The 21,318-nt window shown below is 34.9% G+C and overlaps 1 protein-coding gene across 1 annotated transcript in view; it reads right to left on the bottom strand.

Moving 5' to 3' along the window:
* Positions 1–21,318, bottom strand: part of LOC149775711 (ribosomal protein S6 kinase-related protein-like) — a 77,708-nt gene that overhangs the window by 53,578 nt on the left and 2,812 nt on the right. Inside the window, exons 2-6 of the mRNA XM_089942941.1 lie at positions 20,999–21,211; positions 18,380–18,463; positions 16,895–16,963; positions 6,186–6,258; positions 5,426–5,533 (exon numbers count right to left, since the gene is read on the bottom strand). Coding sequence (XP_089799067.1) covers positions 5,426–5,533; positions 6,186–6,258; positions 16,895–16,963; positions 18,380–18,463; positions 20,999–21,211 — 547 coding nt within the window. The remainder of the gene's footprint in view (positions 1–5,425; positions 5,534–6,185; positions 6,259–16,894; positions 16,964–18,379; positions 18,464–20,998; positions 21,212–21,318) is intronic.

The raw sequence follows: 21,318 nt of genomic DNA, 5'->3' as shown, positions 1-21,318 counted from the left end.
CAGACTGTCATACCACCTTGTCGGAAAAAGGTCTATCATTGGACACCACCACGAGAATATCACCTGACTGCTTTAAGGCACCTGCCATTCACACATAAGTTATAAAGTGTAAAATGACCAAGATTGTATTGTATCCAGGTTAACTATACGACGGTATCTCGCAAATAAAAATCGTTATTTAAATTATTCACTGTGAGTGCAAATGATAATCTTTTCTCTAGCATGGGTTACGAAAGTATTACTAAGCAAGTTAATGCCGTTCTATTTATCCTGCAAACACCAATTATGATTACATAAAGCAAACAAACAGAAGCCTTGGTGATGAATAAACACAACTTGCAGCAAGCAATAAACTTCTTGCTTAAACTGAATGACAGGATATCAAATACAAACGGTTTTTTATTACAAAGCATGCTGACCCCAGAAACTGACTTTGGATTCTTTTAAGTGTACTGATTATTTTTTTTAAGTTGGCCGACACAAGGAAGCCAACTTTGGTTCCTTTGGATTCTTTTAAGTGTGCTGATTTATTTTGTTTTTACAAACTCGACCAAAATAGGGAAGCCAACAATGATTCCTTGTTACCTGTATTAACGGAAATTTTGAAAATAAATTGAAACAATAGAACAGTTTTAAAGCAACACAATCTAGTGTGTTATGCAAGCAATCAATATACAGCTGAATGGTTAATCAGTTTTCAATAGTTTTATTCTAAATTTTCCCTATCCATAGTTTATAGTGTTTTATTTTTTTACAGCAAAAAGCATGTACTTCATCTCGTGGGGATAAACGTATGTCATTTCCAGTAGAAAATTGTAGCTATGGGGAAGTAACACCTATATATACTTCTATTTTGAGTAATTAAATTATTATTTCTTTTTTACACATGACAATTTTTTAATTCTTTTTGTGCGAGTACTTTCAATCATGAATTGCAAATCTGATGTAAAAAGAAAAACGTTAGAGTATGACCGGTGACCTTTAAGAGTGCCTGTAAATTACATAGGATCTATCAATAATGTAAAGTTTCTAATTAAAAACCTGCTGACAAGTTTAGGGTAATTTCTCATTGACTGGATTAGGTCACATGAATAGGTATTGTGAAATATATGAGTAGTAAGATCTATCATGTGGGTATATTGTGACATATAGTCAAAACAGACTCTTGGAGGTGTACATAAGGAGAGAACTGAGCAATCAATCCTATTTTGGATTCACTCCTATTTCAGAGCCTTATTTCTTATGTTCTTGTTGAAGCATCAGTCTTTAGACATATTTAATATTGTGTTATATAGTATTTGTGAGGAAACATTTGTCTGGATTATACAATGGAATTACAAACTATTGGACTAAAATATTATTCTGTGACTAATGGAAATTATCAAAGGAGTTCTGGACAATGCCCTGTCATACATACATTCCAGGATCTTGACAATGCCCTGTCATACATACATTCCAGGATCTTGACAATGCCCTGTCATACATACATTCCAGGATCTTGACAATGCCCTGTCATACGTACATTCCAGGATCTTGACAATGCCCTGTCATACATATATTCCAGGATCCTGACAATGCCTTCTCATACATGCATTCCATGACCTGGACAATGCCATCATACCATACATTCCAGGATCTTGACAATGTCCTGTCATACATACATTCCAGGATCTTGACAATGCCTTGTCATTTATGCATTCCAGTACCTGGACAATGCCATCATACCATACATTCCAAGAAAGATATGGACAATGCCCTATCATACATACATTCCAGGATCTTGACAATACCCTGTCATACATACATTCCAGGATCTTGACAATGCCTTCTCATACATGCATTCCAGTACCTGGACAATGCCATCATACCATACATTCCAAGAAAGACATGGACAATGCCCTATCATACATACATTCCAGGATCTTGACAATACCCTGTCATACATACATTCCAGGATCTTGACAATGCCTTCTCATACATGCATTCCAGTACCTGGACAATGCCATCATACCATACATTCCAAGAAAGATATGGACAATACCCTGTCATACATACACTCATAGCATTCAATACTTCAGGGCTTTTAGAACTGTACTGGATTCAGTTCATACCACTCTAAGTTCTTAAAGTTTTTATATATTAATTCTGATAATTAAATTATTTGTAAACACTAAATTTGAGATGTAACATCATAAACAGTGGAGCAGACATGTTAGTTGCTGTTAAATTTTTATCTAACACCCAGAATTCAGTATGGTAGGTGGTGGAATGTGTCTTGTGTCATTGTGACAAAATTTGTAATCTCCTTGAAATTTGTTGACTGGGGAGACAGCCAAAAGGAAAGAGATTTCTCCATTGTCAATAATCATGCATGGTGGTAGGGGGTGGGGGGCATTCCGAACCCACTGTGTGATGTCTCATCTTATGCTTATGCTCTGCTTCCATTTCAGAAAAAATGATTCCCTGTGGAAACAATGATGGAATGACGTAGTCTCTGTATAATTCATGGCCAATATTCCCTGTGGAAACAATGATGGAATGATGTAGTCTCTATATAATTCATGGCCAATATTCCCTGTGGAAACGATGAAATGACATAGTCTCTATATAATTCATGGACAATATTCCCTGTGGAAACGATGAAATGACATATGCTCTATATAATTCATGGACAATATTCCCTGTGGAAACAATGATGGAATGACATAGTCTCTATATAATTCATGGACAATATTCCCTGTGGAAACAATGATGGAATGATGTAGTCTCTATATAATTCATGGACAATATTCCCTGTGGAAAAAATGATGGAATGACAGAGTCTCTACATAATTCATGGATAATATTCCCTGTGGAAACAATGATGGAATGACATAGTCTCTATATAATTCATGGACAATATTCCCTGTGGAAACAATGATGGAATGACGTAGTCTGAATATAATTTATGGTCAATAATCCCTGTGGAAACAATGATGGAATGATGTAGTCTCTATATAATTCATGGCCAATATTCCCTATGGAAACAATGATGGAATGATATAGTCTCTATATAATTCATGGCCAATATTCCCTGTGGAAACAATGATGGAATGATATAGTCTCTATGTAATTCATGGCCAATATTCCCTGTGCAAACAATGATGGAATGACATGGTCTCTATATAATTCATAAACAATATTCTAAAGGTAAGCAGTGAAAACTGGAAAAGTCAGTTCCAATAGACAATTTAGTTCTACTGATATGGACAGCTGGTTCACATGAAGTATGTTTGGTATGGTTACCGTTTGTGTGGAAAGTGGTCCAGTTGGTGCAGGTACTGGATGTGCCATGGTCATGGCTGGCTGGATGTATCTATCACTAAAATCTCCATCATAATATTTCTGTGTAGCCAAATGTCTGGTGACATTGATGGATCTATTTTAACTGTATGTAGTTGTACACACATTAGGATAGACAGATCTGCCATAAAGATCTCCATAACTGTATTGAGGTGAACTCATAGACCTGGCAAGATAGATCTATCACTAAGATAGTTATAGCAAGGTAGATGGACAGATGTATCACTAAAATGGTGCAACAGAAAGATCTATCACTAAGATATCCACAGCATTGCAGATGGACAGATATATCACTAAGATGGTGAGAGAGATCTTTCAGTAAGATATCTGCAGCATGGCAGATGGACAGATATATCACTAAGATGGTGAGAGAGATCTTTCAGTAAGATATCTGCAGCATGGTAGATGGACAGATGTATAACTAAGATGGTGAGACAGACAGATCTTAGAGTAAGATCCCAATTGAGATGGTTGAACAGGCTGAATGGTCAGCTCAGTTGGTCAGATGATAAGAAATGGCTCCAGGCGTTGATAAGGTAATTAGGATAGATCCACTGAATCTGTTATAAACCCACTGCACCCGGATTTACAGACATGAAGGTCATGTTTCGACATGTGCAGTGGTACTTATGCCACGTTGGCTATCTATAAATGGGAGCAAATTACCCCACTCATATTTACTTGTAGGAATTTAAAATCTGTGTTGTCATCACTATCTTTCTTTGTCTTGGTCGACTTCTGCAAAACTATAGTCCATACACTCTCGGCTGATCTTTCATACACACTGCGTGATAGTGACAAAGTACATTTTGTACATGCAAGGCATGACTCATGCATATATTCCTTGGATTTGTACTTGTTTTATTTATTATACTTCATTGACAGGTGTCACTGAAACAACAAGACACCACATAACACAACAAAACTGTATATAAATATACAATATAACATGTTAATAATTTCCTAAAACAACACCTGTTACTTACTAGGCCAAATTAACCAAGTCTGAAAAAGTGACCAACTTAAAAAAATATATGCAAAATTAAAAGAAAATATATATTAAGCACTTTAGGATTGAATATTAATCCAAATAAACCCAAAATCCTGTTAGGATGGTTCCAATTTAACACAGATTTGGTGTGGATTAACAAGAGGTATCTTGTATGGATACTAAACTGAAAAACTGATGCTTAGTGATGGCAGGGGAAGTAATGGGCAAGTGTTATTGCCCTTTGACTACATTACAGAAAAGAAAAAAATTTCTCAGTAGGGCTGGATTCAGGATGTAGCAGACTTCTATCACAAATGTTAATGTGACTGGGGAAAGAATTCAAAGGAGAAATATATATACAGTGCATGCTAAGAAAACCCAACAAACACATACCAACAATAACAAGATGGAGCACAAAGTCACAATTAAAGATGTCCACATTGTGCAAATAATTCACATAAATATTGATCAAAATTCGAAAATAATATTTATAACATGCTGTAAAAAGCTTACTATCATCTGATAAACTGACTCTGATCATTTGAAATCATAAAGACATTCAAAGAATTTTTGGAGGTCTTCAGGACCTTGCTGAAAGTAGAGTAGCCAAAGTGAGTTTATTATCTTCATGTATAAAGTATATACACAGAAAAGATTCAATTTTCATCTTTTGGTATGACTGTATTCAAGAGGTAGCGGAGTTTAATTTCCTAACAATAATGTGATTGGGGAATGTACTCAAATGAGAATATGCCAAACATGCACCTTCACCCACCATACTGTAGAGTTCAAAGGATAAATATTAACATATCCTAACTTGACTGACACCTTCCACATTGTACAATAAGTTACATAACACGATGACCCCAAACCAAGTTTGACTCAATAAGGTCAAGACCTGATACCTACTAGTCTAACTAGAAGAATTCAAAAGAATTCAAGAATTATTATCTTTAATAACCCTGACAATGAAAATGTTGCAATATTACCACTTCCACCTTTTTCCTGTATGAATTGTAAACTGTAGAACACATTTTCATGGTCTCTAATTTCTGGAATCAATATAATTGTGTTTTGCTCCTTGTTACCTACCTAGAACCATGGCCATTTCAGCAACATAAAGTTTGACCAAACTCTCGGGGAAATATCCGTGGTAGGTCCACAAGGTAAACATGTCTCCATGAGGTACATATTCTAACACTGAAAATACGAATCAATTTATTATGAGTTTGTGAAAGCCTCTCTCTTTGCACATCAATACTAGTTAAATAAATGCCTACACATATTAAATAAATGTAACCAATGGACATTTTTTCATGCTTATTCACAATAATTCCTACACAGTTGAAATCTAACTCAACAAAGCTGACCAGGATGAAAGGGGATACATATTTTCTAAGCAATTTTTGATATATTGATAGATTTTTTACAGCAGCCATAACAATGTAATAAACAATTCCACGTTTTGTAAAGAAAAATGAATTGTTAGCATGCTGTGCTGTAAAATGCTTCTAACAGCAATAAAATACATGTAACTCTGAAAGCATGTCATGTGATACAAGAAATGACTTAAGCAAGAAATTTAGTGATTTCATTATTATCTACATAGATTTTAACTGTTAAACAACTCACCATATTTATATTCAAGTTGATACAACTGATTAAATTAATGAAGCTTTTGGGAATGCAGGTCAAGAATTCAAACCTAGAACTACCCCTAGCAGGCTCTGGGATGTAGAACAGACATTATGTTCTCACCAAATTAAACCAAAAGATCTCTGTGAGATGAACTAAATTCTGTACTCACTGAGCTATCTATTCAAATTAAGACAGCAGTGTTTGTGATACTCACCTATATACACATGCTTCCTTGATTGCCAATATTCCTGACATTTTACAATAAATGGATGATCTCCTAAAATGGACTGAAAAGAAAAGTGAAATTATTTCATAGATAAGCTTAAAGCAAAGGACTAAAGATCTGTCATTAACCAGTCACATGATTTTATTGTATGATTATGAAAAACATCAACATTATAGAAGGCCAGGGACTGCATGCCAAGAACACAATCTAAGCATTGCTAAAAAGCTGCAACCAAAACCCTGGCCACAGACAAGTGACTGCTCTCTCTCCACTAGCATGTTCTTGGCAAAAGATCTTAATGGATGTTTACAAATACAAAGATGTTGAACTGCTACTTTCAAGTGCTAGCAAGACAGAAAGTAGTCCATAATATTCCAAGAAGCTAAGTTACTCAGAAATATGCATCTGATAAAAAGTTTTTTTCCTGATCAACAGAGCATATAGCATATCTGTGCTAACTGCTATTATGAATTATTACTGTGATATTAGGATATCTACCATATAATCAACAGAGCATATAGCATATCTGTGCTAACTGCTATCATGAATTATTATTGTGATATTAGATAATCTACCAAATAATCAACACAGCATATAGCATATCCATGCTAAAATCAAATTATTACTGTGATATTAGATAATCTGCCAAATAATCAATATCCGAAGATAGTAAAATCTGCACATAGGTATCTCTCTCTAAATCCCATCACAAAAATACAGATTTAAAATGAAAATATCTGCCCTTATAAATATGTTAACAATGTGACAAGACAAAATTAATAAAATGGCATGTCATATATTCCAAAACTAGGCAATGAGACAAATATAATAAAATGACAGGTCATATATTCCAATGGCTCTGATTAGTAATTTTATGCACGTGATGTTTATAACAATCCTCCTATTCTTGGACATGTTTCAGCTGAGAACATATAAAATGCTGAGTAACAAAAAACAAGATGAGTTTTTAAAAATCCTTTTCAGCACTAATTTTATTAACCCTCTGTTTACATACAAGTAGAAAACAAATTAGCTGTCAAACTGAATGACCTGTCCATTTCAGCTTTAACCGAAAATAGTTATTGTTAAGCATTAATCATATGGCAGAATTACCTTGTTTACATAAACCACATTACAGTATGGTAGAATTACCTTGATTACATAAACCATGCTACAGTATGGCAGAATTACCTTGATTATGTAAACTATGCTACAGTATGGCAGAATTACCTTGTTTACATAAACCATACTACAGTATGGCAGAATTACCTTGTTTACATAAACCACACTACAGTATGGCAGAATTACCTTGATTACATAAACCATGCTACAGTATGGCAAAATTACCTTGATTATATAAACCATGCTACAGTATGGCAGAATTACCTTGATTACATAAACCACGCTACAGTATGGCAGAATTACCTTGATTACATAAACCACACTACAGTATGGCAGAATTACCTTGATTACATTAATCACGCTATAGTATGGCAGAATTACCTTGATTACAAAAACCACGCTACAGTATGGCAGAATTACCCTGATTACATAAACCATGCTACAGTATGGCAAAATTACCTTGATTATATAAACCATGCTACAGTATGGCAGAATTACCTTGATTACATAAACCACGCTACAGTATGGCAGATGTACCTTGATTACATAAACCATGCTACAGTATGGCAGAATTACCTTGATTATGTAAACTATGCTACAGTATGGCAGAATTACCTTGTTTACATAAACCATACTACAGTATGGCAGAATTACCTTGTTTACGTAAATCATACTACAGTATGGCAGAATTACCTTGATTACATAAACCATGCTACAGTACGGCAAAATTACCTTGATTATATAAACCATGCTACAGTATGGCAGAATTACCTTGTTTACATAAACCACGCTACAGTATGGCAGAATTACCTTGATTACATAAACCACGCTACAGTATGGCAGAATTACCTTGATTACATTAATCACGCTATAGTATGGCAGAATTACCTTGATTACAAAAACCACGCTACAGTATGGCAGAATTACCCTGATTACATAAACCATGCTACAGTATGACAGAATTACCTTGATTACATTAACCACGCTACAGTATGGCAGAATTACCTTGATTACATAAACCACGCTACAGTATAACAGAATTACCTTGATTATATAAACCACGCACAGTGCATGCACACTGCTAGATATTTATGTTGGATATTGCAAGAAGAACCATTTCAATTAAAGGTTAAAGCAGACAGATAATGTAGGTCAATCCAGAATACCACATCAAAAAGTACATGTACCATGCATGAACCAGGTGACCAAAATCATCAATAGATATCTTAACTATTGCTTAAATGTGCCAAAGAAATAAAAGATGTCTTATAATTATAATAATTTGTTTATCATTATGATCAGTGTAAGTATTCAAACATGGACATGGTTGGTTGGTATTTAATGTCACTTTAAGCATAAGATTGGTTATATTTTCATGCCTAAACTTTAAGCACAAGATTGGTTATATTTTCATGCCTAAGATTTAAACATAAGATTGGTTATATTTTCATGCCTAAGATTTAAACATAAGATTGGTTATATTTTCATGCCTAAGATTTAAACATAAGATTGGTTATATTTTCATGTCTAAACTTTAATCATAAGATTGGTTATATTTTCATGCCTAAGATTTAAACATAAGACTGGTTATATTTTCATGCCTAAACTTTAATCATAAGATTGGTTATATTTTCATGTCTATCATAAGATCGGTTATATTTTCATGCCTAAGATTTAAACATAAGATTGGTTATATTTTCATACTTAAACTTTAATCATAAGATTGGTTATATTTTCATGTCTAAACTTTAATCATAAGATTGGTTATATTTTCATGTCTAAACTTTAAGCATAAGATTGGTTATATTTTCATGCCTAAGATTTAAACATAAGATTGGTTATATTTTCATGCCTAACCTTCATAACAATACACAACTCTTCACTGAATCACTCAATGATTTACATTTGGCACAAACCTTTACCTTTCAATGTGAAAAATGCTTTTGTCTGGTCAAAAATAAAAATTATACTTGGCCCAATCACCTAAACATGGATACTGGTAATGTATTAAATTTAATTATCTGTCTCTCATGTAGGATGTGTAATTTTAAACAAAAAAGATGCCAACTTCTTTTCTTTTCTGTCTATGTAATCTAAGTGTTTAATGACTTCGTGAAGTCACTTAAGATTAAGATTTCTTTAAATCAAATCTCATCTTCCAAAATTGTATGTTCATTTTCTCTCTCCTCTACTTTACATTGTAAACTGATAGATAAAATAACAATGCTGGCAACGTCAGTTTACTGTTACTGTCAGCTTCTGCAGATCTGCAACATCAACAGTGAAACTCCCATGACACTTAGCTTGTTTAAAACTTTAACAGACTCAAATTGGAACTAATAACTATGATACATTTTCCCTTGCATCAGTTGAGCGGAAAACTTTTAAAGGTTTCTTTATGTGGAAAACTTTTAAAAGTTTCCCTGTGGATCAAACTACCAGTAACTTGATTTACTCAACTTCATAATTTATTACATTGTTTATGTCATCTTCTGGGCTATATTAATAAGGTGGACTTGTTTACATGATATGGCTGAGTCCATGAAATTGATACTAACTAAGACTGCTAGTATAGATGGTTAAATCCATCCAAATGAGACCACCTAAGACTACTAGTACAAGTGGTTAAATCCATCCAAATGAGACCACCTAAGACTACTAGTACAAGTGGTTAAATCCATCCAAATAAGACCACCTAAGACTACTAGTACAAGTTGTTAAATCCATCTCATTGAGTTCAACTAAGACTACTAGACTAAACAATTGGTTAAATTCATCTGAGATCAACTGTGACTACTAGTACAAGTGGTTAAATTCATCTGAGATCATCTAAGATTACTAGTACAAGTGGTTCAATTCATATAACTGAGATCACCCAAGACTACTAGTACAAGTAGTTAAATCCATCTAATGGAGACCACTTAAGACTACTAGTACTGGCAAGAAAAATCACTGAACCAAAATAAAAACATTTCTTTGGCCCAAACATAACACTTCTGACAGTTATGATTTGACTCCAAATGTAACATGACCCCAAAACTAGGCCATACAAATTTGGTTTGGTTGACCTAGTGACCTAGTTTGCTAAAACAAATCATACTACTCTGAACACATATCCATATTAGTATGAGTTCAAGATACAACATAAAAAGGTGTAGGATGATACACCAATTTTTACAGCAAAAATGTCCCTTTAACAGTACTCAGCTCAACATAACATTTTAGGAATATATCCATTAGCTCATAAAACACTCCAAAATAATGTTAATCATGTCTTTTGAATTGTTTTGGCAATAAAAGTGCAAGTGCATATACATTTCAAGTAGGTAACTATGGAGAGGACTTGGGAGAGAGTGCCATCACTGTGATCAGACAAGTACAGTTAAACCTGTCAATAGTAGTCAATAACTGGCTGTTGCACACAGGTGACCACTGTGCAAAGGTTCACCTTTTAAAATTGATTTTTGAACAAATACCATGCACCTAATATTGTTATTACTATCATCATCATTATTATCATTACATTATCAATATTGTTTATGTACACCCTACAACAAAATCATAATTATGGATATACGTTGTTCTGTCCCAAATTTATATTTCCACAATAGATTACTGTATTCTGTTCACTTTAATCCATCTCAGAAATAAAATCATCACTGACTTAAAAAATATACATTGATCTTAGGTTGTTTATGCTATAAAAAAATGAATATCTTAATTAATTGCTCAACTCACCAAGATTAAAAGACAGTCGACTTACCTGAGACACCTGTGATGAACAGAAAATAAAACGAGGCTGTATATGGCTATTCATGGTGAGCCATGAAATGAAATTTACCTGCCTTTACAGATGCATTTTGAATACGGAATGATACCTGACCCTAATGAAAAGGGATGTAACTCATATCTCTTCTCAAAGATGAAAGCTTTTCTTCAGGAATAGCTTTCATTCCCAGACAAATACCTGTCATACAGACACAAAAGGTGATTTCCATTTCTGATGCAGAGACCCAACTATTTTTCCCACCATCCAGCAAATGAATTGCTTTGATCTTATATTTAAAGTAGATAAAAAGTGCCATGCTTTCAAAGCCCACATGTTGACACCTTTGAGTTTGACAGTGTAACTGGAGTATGATAAGTTCAACTGAGATATGAAATGCTTAAATATCAATTTGTATGATATTCCTTTATCAAAGCAATGCCTTGCTCATTAAACAAAAGAACTTTAAATCTGCCTACTTTCAGTGGTCACTGCTGTTATGCTATAGTGACTGCTTAAACCAAGATGAAACCATTGCTTGGTTAGGAAACACCTTGCATCTAACCAATGAAGGCAGGTGACCATTAAAAGAGGACATTTATATAGGATATTTGCTGTGGGGAAATCAAAATGGCTGTTGTGACCAGGTGACTGCTGAATACAGGTAACCATCAGGACAGGTGTGACTGTATTATCAAAGAAACATATTTTACACCAAAAATGAGTTTCTCCATCAAATACATCATCCAAACATGTTCATGCAATGAATGTAAATCCTGAGGCACTATAATCAGTTCTGCTTTTTTTTCACTGTGCTGTGTTGCCCCATGCTCTGGAAATCTGGGCCTTTGACAAAGTGAATGGTGTTGAGGAGGGCTTCCCACTGCAAGTGCCCTAGCGAGATTCTTTCTATTCATCTAGTCTCCCTTGGGAAATAAAGGTGGGGCTCTAGGCTGTTAAGCATGCAAATGGGTCACTGCTTTGGCAAACCATTTCCTTACCTGATCTATATGGCCATGTAATAGAAGTTTGGAAGACATAATCTTATCTCTGATGGTTTCCTTCTATCAGGGCATATGTGTACAGTTATGCATATGCATGGGTTTGAGGTTAACAGATGCAGCTATAGAATTGGCAAATTAAATGTTGGGCTGAGCTGTTGAGTACATCCATCATGCACAACATGGATTTCTATGCATGCTTACTGTGAGAAGTCTCAAAAGCAGAACCTAGGCTTGCTCAAAGATAGCAAAGATGACAAGATTAAGCATGGAGGCATTGGCTATGTTGTCACTGTTGAAGTGTTTAATGCCATTTTTCAGCACAAGATGGGCTATACATGGCAGCCAGTATAACTGGTGGAGGAAGAACCCTGGAAAACCACGGGAAGAACCACCGACCCACAAGAAGCTACTGGCAGGCTTTCTCACATACCCACACTAGCCAGGCATAAGACTCAAACCCACGCAGACAGAGGCGTGATGGCAGTGATCCAGAACAGTGAGTGCTTTAGACCACTCAGCCACTCTGGGCCCCCGCATTGGCTATGACAATGAGAACCAGTAGTTAATTATGATGAACTGTGTCTAGTACCTTATTTGCCAACATTTAAGTCAATGCAGAGTATAAGTCGAATGAACAAATTTAGCAAATTTTCCATCCTTCATCCATATATAAGTCGATAGTAAATAAAAGACAAGGCCAGATCAATACCTCTGCTTCATCTTTTTAACTTTGTTCCTCACAGCACCACAAAGTTTTTCCTATCTGTAACTCAGTAACCTTTCTCATCTGGATCAATAAATGTAACTCAAAGTACCTAATTTGTTTCAAACAAAATATTTTAAATGTATTATGTACTTTTAGCTACATATAATGACACTGACCTGAAAATGAATTGAGTCACAGATAGGATAAAATTTGCAATGCTGTGAGGAATATAACTATAATAACTTCTGGTTTCATAAATATTAAAAGTATCAATGTATGCTATTTCAGATTACCAGCAAAAGGGAAATGGCATAATTGCTGAAATACTTTTTCCACATTTTTGTTTTTTTGGGCAGGGGGAAGAGAGATACAGAGAGAGATACAGAGAGAGATACATATATATTCCCTTGCATTTTTCTTCCTGCACTCATGAGCAAAATAAAATATGGCCCAATATATATGAGAGAGAGAGAGAGAGAGATTCCAGATCTTTGTGGGTTTTTGTTCTTCGCCTTACTGCCCCTGTTTAGCTGGAGCTTTTGTCAAAGAGAGAAAAAATAATAAATTAAATAGTAAATGTAAACTATGAGAATACATACCATACCCCTTCAGGGTTTGAATATTCACAATAGTCATATCCATAAAGACTCCATTTACTTGATTAAATCCCAAGAATGACCACTTCACATTTCATCTAATTTTCTTTGCAAGTATAACAAGATCTCCATTCCCAACAAATAAGATTACTTTTTTCAAGAGCATGGACTCTTCCTGTACTTAGGCGGCAATTGTTTTTGATCTTTGCTTATGCTTATATGTTACTTTAAATTGCTGTCAGTCCTATCGACCAGTTCAAAAGATGTCACTGGTTGAGGAATTTACATGAGTAACACCTGGCATTTCCTTTCATTATGTGGTACCATATTCATAATACCCATGGCTAGCCTCATTCCCCTATTGGTAGCCTCACTAATCTGATCTGGTCTGCCAAATCTTGCCCTCAGACAGGTGTTATCTTTGGAAAACCTGACTACAGCTGTTGCATATTTAATTAGAATGTACATACCACTACAAAGCCACGTGATTAGTGAACAACGTAAGTGATAGATAAAACTAGAAGGAATTGCTTACCTTGTGGTATTAATTGGTATGATCACAGTTATCAAGTAAGTGAACAATAAAAGATTACCGTACAATCGTAAATACATCTCTCTTTCTCTCTTAATGGGGCATCATTTTTATTTGATCATAAGATGCAGTAAAAAAATTGCGATGCAATATGTCTCTTTCATGGTTATTCGTCTTCTAACTTTTTGATTCTAACGCACCTGTATCAAATTTAAACAATGTATTACAAACAACATATATTACTAATGCATACTGCTTTACTGCAACTGCATCTCATATTTAATATTGATGATCAAGAAACTGTTTCAAATCCTCAATGTGGAGTCCTATATTTTTTCATACACGATCTCTTCCCCAAAATGAAATTTTGCACACTTTTTTTTCATACTTTTGGAGAATATTTTTCTATACAAAAAATGATGTGACATACGATAAAGCAATTTGGATGATAAAATCCATATATAAGTCGATTTGGAGTAAAAGAGGAAGCTAAGATTTTCTGGTCAAAAAGTATCATCTTATAGGCTGGCAAATATGGTATATGCATTCAAAGATCTCTGTCAAAGACTGGGACTGCACTGTGGAAGAATGTTTCTAAAAGACCAGATCAAAGTCGGATGGGAGTGGTCACTGCATGAAGACAGGCCTGTCAACACTTGGGTCCTTAAGCAGCCTTTTCATGCAGTACAAGATGTCACTGGCTCAACCACATTGCAGTGTTTCAAAGAAAGCCGGTCTTTCATGGTTATAAAATCAATGGGTTCAGGAATTCTATAAGTTGTCATTAATGGACCAGAAGGTCAACAGAACTCAAGAGACAAAAGCCAGAAGATTTCTGAAGTGAATTTGTGAAATGTTACATTTTTCCTGGGCCTTGTTTGATCAATGATACAAGAATGGATTTGAACATACATCTTCAAAGTCCAAGTTGTGAAGTGACAAAGAAACATCTTGTTATGGTATCTACAATTGGGCAGAGTAACAAGGAAATTAAATGTGGCTTGGAAATCTACAAGTGCTGGCTCTGAGATTGGGATGGGTACTAAATATCTGGGAAAGGAAAATCACCATAGCTTGTAGTGGGTCACAATGGAGCCAGTCGGTAATACCTTCAGATGTCTGGCAATGAATATCCTGGGAGTACTGATCACCAAATCCAGTGCCTTTTGCATCTACATCAAGACTCAGGCTCTAAAAATAGCAACTGTGTGCTGGGCACTTTTTCTACATCTTGTGCCCTGGACTGGATATGACCAGAAGACTGACATAAATTAAGGCAATGCTGACAGTGGTGTGGACAAGATGCGAGGTTACTTACATCTCATTCTAGACTAGTACTGACTACTGATGCATTGATCACCATAGAAAGTATATTGGTATACATGTGATGATGGGTTACACAGGATGGCCACCATAATTAGTCAGTGCAGGCCCACCAACACATCTTTATACCATCTTGTAAGCTAAACAAAATGATGTAAGTACAGTCATTCTCCTTGCCTTGTCAATCTCTTTATGCTTCTTCAATTCTATGTGGCAAGAGATGACATTCCTGCTACCACCCCAACTGAAATATTAATTTCACATAGTCTGCCAAAGGTACAACAATTACCCTTTCTGCTAGCAGAAATGAACAGCCAAGTCTTGCTGTTTGATGTGATAAACTGCTGTACTTGTCTGCCAAGTCTTGCTGTTTGCTGTGATAAACTGCTGTACTTGTTTCTTCACGTCTTTTGTTGTAGTTTTTTATTCTTCCTCAGCCAACTCTCATCCTCATAGACGTCATTTCAAATTCATCTTATGAATCCCTCTCAACCATGATTTTGTTTACACTACTTACAGAAGACAAAGAAACCCTACACATGTACTGTTGCAGAGTGTTTTGCACACAACCCATCAATTCAATACAGAGCTAACCAAGGCAGGCTGCTTTTGTAATTCATTTTCTTTATTTTTGTACTTGCTAAATACAAAGATTCTGTATTTTTACCTCACACAAAATCAGATTGGCACTTGAAAGTCATATTTGCTACTTTTTTGGTACAAAATATGGAAAATACAGAGTGTGCACAGGTGTGCAGGTAGTATGAAACACATGAATAAGGCCACCACATAACAGTGTGCATAGGTGTGCAGGTAATGTGAAACACACATGAATAAGGCCACCACAATACAGAGCGTGCTTAGGTGTGCAGGTAGTGTGAAACACGCATGAATAAGGCCACCACAATACAGTGTGTGCTTAGGTGTGCAGGTAATGTGAAACACGCATGAATAAGGCCACCACAAAACACACAAAAAATTACCTTGGTTACCACAACCAAAAAAGACAACCCTATACACAGCAACATGCTGCTAGACTCCATTTAAATTATTCATGCATCATATATATTTTGGGAGGTTCAGGCTTTATTGCACAAGTTTTAATTTTAATTCACATGATAGTCAATTAATCTTCTGTGATGAACAGACTCATGTGGCTTAACAGCATGCATGTGACAAGTATGTCACAGTCACCTTTTTGATACAATATTTATCCTTGCAAAATACAACATTCAAACTTTTCTGTCAGCATATGTGCAAGTGGTTTGGATACAAACACAAAATCTTTTAATTCATAAATGGTGACAACAAAAGAAAATGCTTTTATTACATTTCTAACATAAGCTGTACCCTACTCTGTGCAACATACTAAAAAGTTCATATCACAAGGTACCATATATACTTGCTTGTAAGTCACATCCACCTGCAAACAACATGGACCCTGATCTGCCATACATAATAAACTCATAGGTCTGGGTTGTCTATTCTACTGATTACTCCTAAAAAATTGCACAAACCTAGATCTGCTGTCATATAATGTACCAGCAGCATCAATATGACAGCAGATTTGGGTCTATCCAGTTTGCTTTTCCACACAATGTATATGCAAGTATATAAGTTAGTATATCCTAGTAAATTGTTATTTTACCTGTATTGCTGCTTCATCTTTCACTTGCTGTATTGCACTTTCCACAATGATTTGTGTCTTAACGAGCACCTAAAATACATAAACAATAAGAATATTTATAGCGTATGATCCAAAACCCAAAACTTTGCAATAAATCCATAATACATCCTTTCACTTACTGTTTTTGGACAGTATATCCTTCACAGTTCTCCTGTTTCCTTTATCTACTGAACAATTTACAAAACGCTGACTCATACCGGAAGCACTTCCAAAATTATGTTTTTTAAAACTACAATGTTCATTTCAAGAGAAGGTTAGTTTTAAAATGCAGTTAATCATTGCATTAAATAAAAGCATGGCAATTCGATCAGTGGTCAGACAGGAGTAAATTCTGGTCAAAAATGCAAGCCTACCATATATATTTACTAATGAGTCCAACTGAAAATTTCACAGATCCTATATCTGCAGACTAACAATGCACCATCAGCTCTAGGTTTCTACTGTTTTTTAGGAGTAATCAGTAGCACAAACAACGTAGACCCTAATCTCCAAATGCATTATGGGATGAGAGATCTGGGTCTACGTAGGCTGCAGTTGGACTCAACTTATGTGCAAGTACATAAGGTAACTATGATGTATGTGGTGTTACAACTATGTTGTAACAATCAGAGTCATGCAAATCTGAAGTAGTCAGTTTTATATTTACCTGAACAGCATCATGCATGTATACACAAACATTATGACCTGCTAACCTCTGAGAAACTGGGTCACCACTTGCACTAACCTGAGATTTTTGGTGAACATGTTTTTTAAATCAAAGTTTCACTGAATATGTGTTTGCGATTTGTTTTTTTAATGTAGCTTTAAAAGCTTTCAGCCATATTGCTATGATGCCTGCAGTGCTGCAGTGCAGTTAGCACTGGGGCATCATGCTGCAGACATGTAGCATCATGTTCCTTCCAGTCACATTATCCTGACACCAGGCCAACCAGTCCTAACACTTATCTCTTAATGCTGAGCATCAAGTGAGGCAGCAGCTAATACCATTTTTACAATTCTTTGATATGGATTGACCAGGGTTCGAACCCGCAACCTTCAGCATTCGAGGCAGAAGCTCTAACCACCTGGCCACCAGAGCAATCTAAAATTTCATTGATAAACAATAAATTCTATTCAAGTCACTCAAGAGGTCAAATAAGAACACAGCAAGTGAAAATAAAATTCATTCTTGATCTGTGAGATTATAAGCAATTTTTCAGGTAATATTTAAACAAAAACAAACATGTAAATGCATTTTAGCTAAACACATATCTTGTTATTTGTCAACTTCAGACAATGGAAGTCAAGACATAGTAAATACATAGCAAAACAGCACAATAGCCCACTTTTCTCGGTCACCCCCACATTAAACACACACACACACATAACTAGGAAGCTTTGTTTTAATATTATACCTTCAAACAGAAAGAAAGACAGATGAACATTAAGAGATACTCAGTACCATACCTTCATGGCATAAAATTTCTTATCATCTTCCCTCTGCACCTTTACAACATTTCCAAAGGCTCCCTTCGCTATGATGTCAACAATCTGCCCCACAAAAGAAAAACAATAGCTTGCTTACCGTAAGTAACTAAGTAAGTTAGTGTGTATGTATGTATGTATGTATGTATGTATGTATGTATGTATGTATGTATGTATGTCTCTCTGTCTGTCTGTCTGTATGTATGTATGTATGTATGTATGTATGTATGTATGTAAAGGGTTAACAATGTGTCCTCACCTTACTGGCTATATAATTCCAATTTTAACAAGCTGGGTTCCAAAAATATTAAAAAAACTCTTTTCCAAATAAATTTAAAAATGTACTACAATAAAACAAATGATATGCGGTAAAGGTGTTCAATTCTGTATCAAGCAAAAGACAAAGATAAAAATATAAAATATTTCAAGTATTAGGTCAATTTTTTAAAATATAAACCACATTCCCACCAAAGTCCAAGATTTTCTCTAGTTGTTCACCATTATAAAGTTTATTAATCGAATTTACATTTTTTTAAAAATTGTTTATAACTAGAGTCCAACTTCATACTTTACAGACCCAGATCTGCAATCATATAATGTGCTGCCATGTCTGGATCTATGCAGTTTATCATAAGTGATCAGAAGAACAGACAACATAGACCACGATCTTCCAGCACCTTAGATGATGGTAGATTGGCATCTACATTGTTCACAGTTGGACTCGACTTATAAGCAAGTTTAGACAGTATGTCTTTAGCAAGAGTAAATGTCAAAACATTCAGCTCAGACAAAAACAGGATCCATCTAACATTAGAAAAATATGTACAAATTTAACTACAGATGAAAATATCTTTGTTTTCTTTAAACTCCCCTCCCCCAAACAACCCACACAAAACCGATAAATGCATTACAGTAAATTCTAGTCAAAATTTATTTCATGCACAGTTTGGGGTGGGGGGGGGAAGAATTATAAGAAAACAAGATTTAAAGGATTAATGCACACAATTTCTGTCCCCTTACACCTGTTTCAAGGGAAAGTAAATAACTATTTTCCTTCACTGATGAAACCTGTAACTGAGACATTGTAACTAAAGTACATGGTGTTATAGTTCATATCAATACATGTTATGCCAGGGTTTAACTAAAGTACATTGTGTTATAGTTCATATCAATAAAGTTAACACCAAGCTTTAAGTGAAGTACATGGTTTTATAGTTCATATCAATACAGTTTAAGGGCTTTATTATATGGTGTTATGCTTTACATGAACACAGTTTATGCCCGGCATTAAATAAAATGCAATACATCAAGTTATAGTTCATTTCAATATAGTTTATGCCAGGCTTTAACTAAAATACATCAAGTTATAGTTCATATCAATACAGATTATGTCTGGCATTCAAATTATAAGTATTCTGAACCAAACGTAAGTTATAGCATAGTGTGCCTGAAGAATTACAAAAAGTTATTTTCTGTGTTAGTTTATTATGGGTATAACCCCATGATATTTTTCTGTGTCAGACTATTATGGGTATAACCCCATGATATTTTTCTCTGTTAGATTATTTTGGGTATAACCCCATGATACTTTTTTGTGTTAGATTATTATGGGTATAACACCATATTTTTCTGTGTCAGACTATTATGGGTATAACCACATGATATTTTTCTGTCAGACTATTATGCACATAACCCCATGATATTTTTCTGTGTCAGCCAATTATGGGTATAACCACATGATATTTTTCTGTCAGACTATTATGCGCATAACCCCATGATATTTTTCTCTGTTAGATTATTTTGGGTATAACCCCATGATACTTTTTTGTGTTAGATTATTATGGGTATAACACCATATTTTTCTGTGTCAGACTATTATGGGTATAACCACATGATATTTTTCTGTCAGACTATTATGCGCATAACCCCATGATATTTTTCTGTGTCAGCCAATTATGGGTATAACCACATGATATTTTTCTGTCAGACTATTATGCGCATAACCCCATGATATTTTTCTCTGTTAGATTATTTTGGGTATAACCCCATGATACTTTTTTGTGTTAGATTATTATGGGTATAACACCATATTTTTTTGTGTCAGACTATTATGGGTATAACCACATGATATTTTTCTGTCAGACTATTATGTGCATAACCCCATGATATTTTTCTGTGTCAGACTATTATGGGTATAACCACATGATATTTTTCTGTCAGACTATTATGCGCATAACCCCATGATATTTTTTTGTGTCAGCCAATTATGGGTATAACCACGTGATATTTTTCTGTGTCAGACTATTATATGTATAACCCCATGATATTTTTCTGTGTCAGACTATTATGGGTATAACCCCATGCTATTTTTCTGTCAGACTATTATGGGTATAACCCCATGATATTTTTCTGTGTTAGACTATTATGGGTATAACCCCATGATATTTTTCTGTGTTAGACTATTATGGGTATAACCACACAATATTTTTCGGTCAGACTATTATGGGTATAACCCCATGATATTTTTCTATTTTGGTCCTTTAAATTAAGCAGAGCAATCTTTGCTGTAGCAATACATAAAATCTGAACATAAGGTCTCACCTCAAAATCTTGTTCCTCTATGTCACCCCTTTTGGGGAAGTCTGGCAGAAAGAGGGCCTCCTGTAGAGGCACAGGAACTTGCACTTTAGGAATCCTGGGACTTGATGAACCATCAACCTTGTCAAGTTCATCGGTGGATTTTTCCCTAGGCAGTAACCAGGTACTCTTGGATTTGTTCTTGTTAAAGTCAGTGTCAAGGTCAGATCCCATAAACTGTAAATAGAGAATGTTATTGCAGTAAAGACTTTTGTTACATTCTTGGAAACACAGTTTCCTCTGTTAGAATATTTCAGTATGTCTACCCTTGCCAAATTACTAAT

This window comes from Sinohyriopsis cumingii, chromosome 19 (assembly GCF_028554795.1).
Source record: "Sinohyriopsis cumingii isolate HCF-2022 chromosome 19, ASM2855479v2, whole genome shotgun sequence".
Classification (NCBI taxonomy): domain Eukaryota; kingdom Metazoa; phylum Mollusca; class Bivalvia; order Unionida; family Unionidae; genus Sinohyriopsis; species Sinohyriopsis cumingii.
Note: the sequence above shows the minus strand (reverse complement) of the source record. Positions and strands in the feature narration are given on the sequence as shown.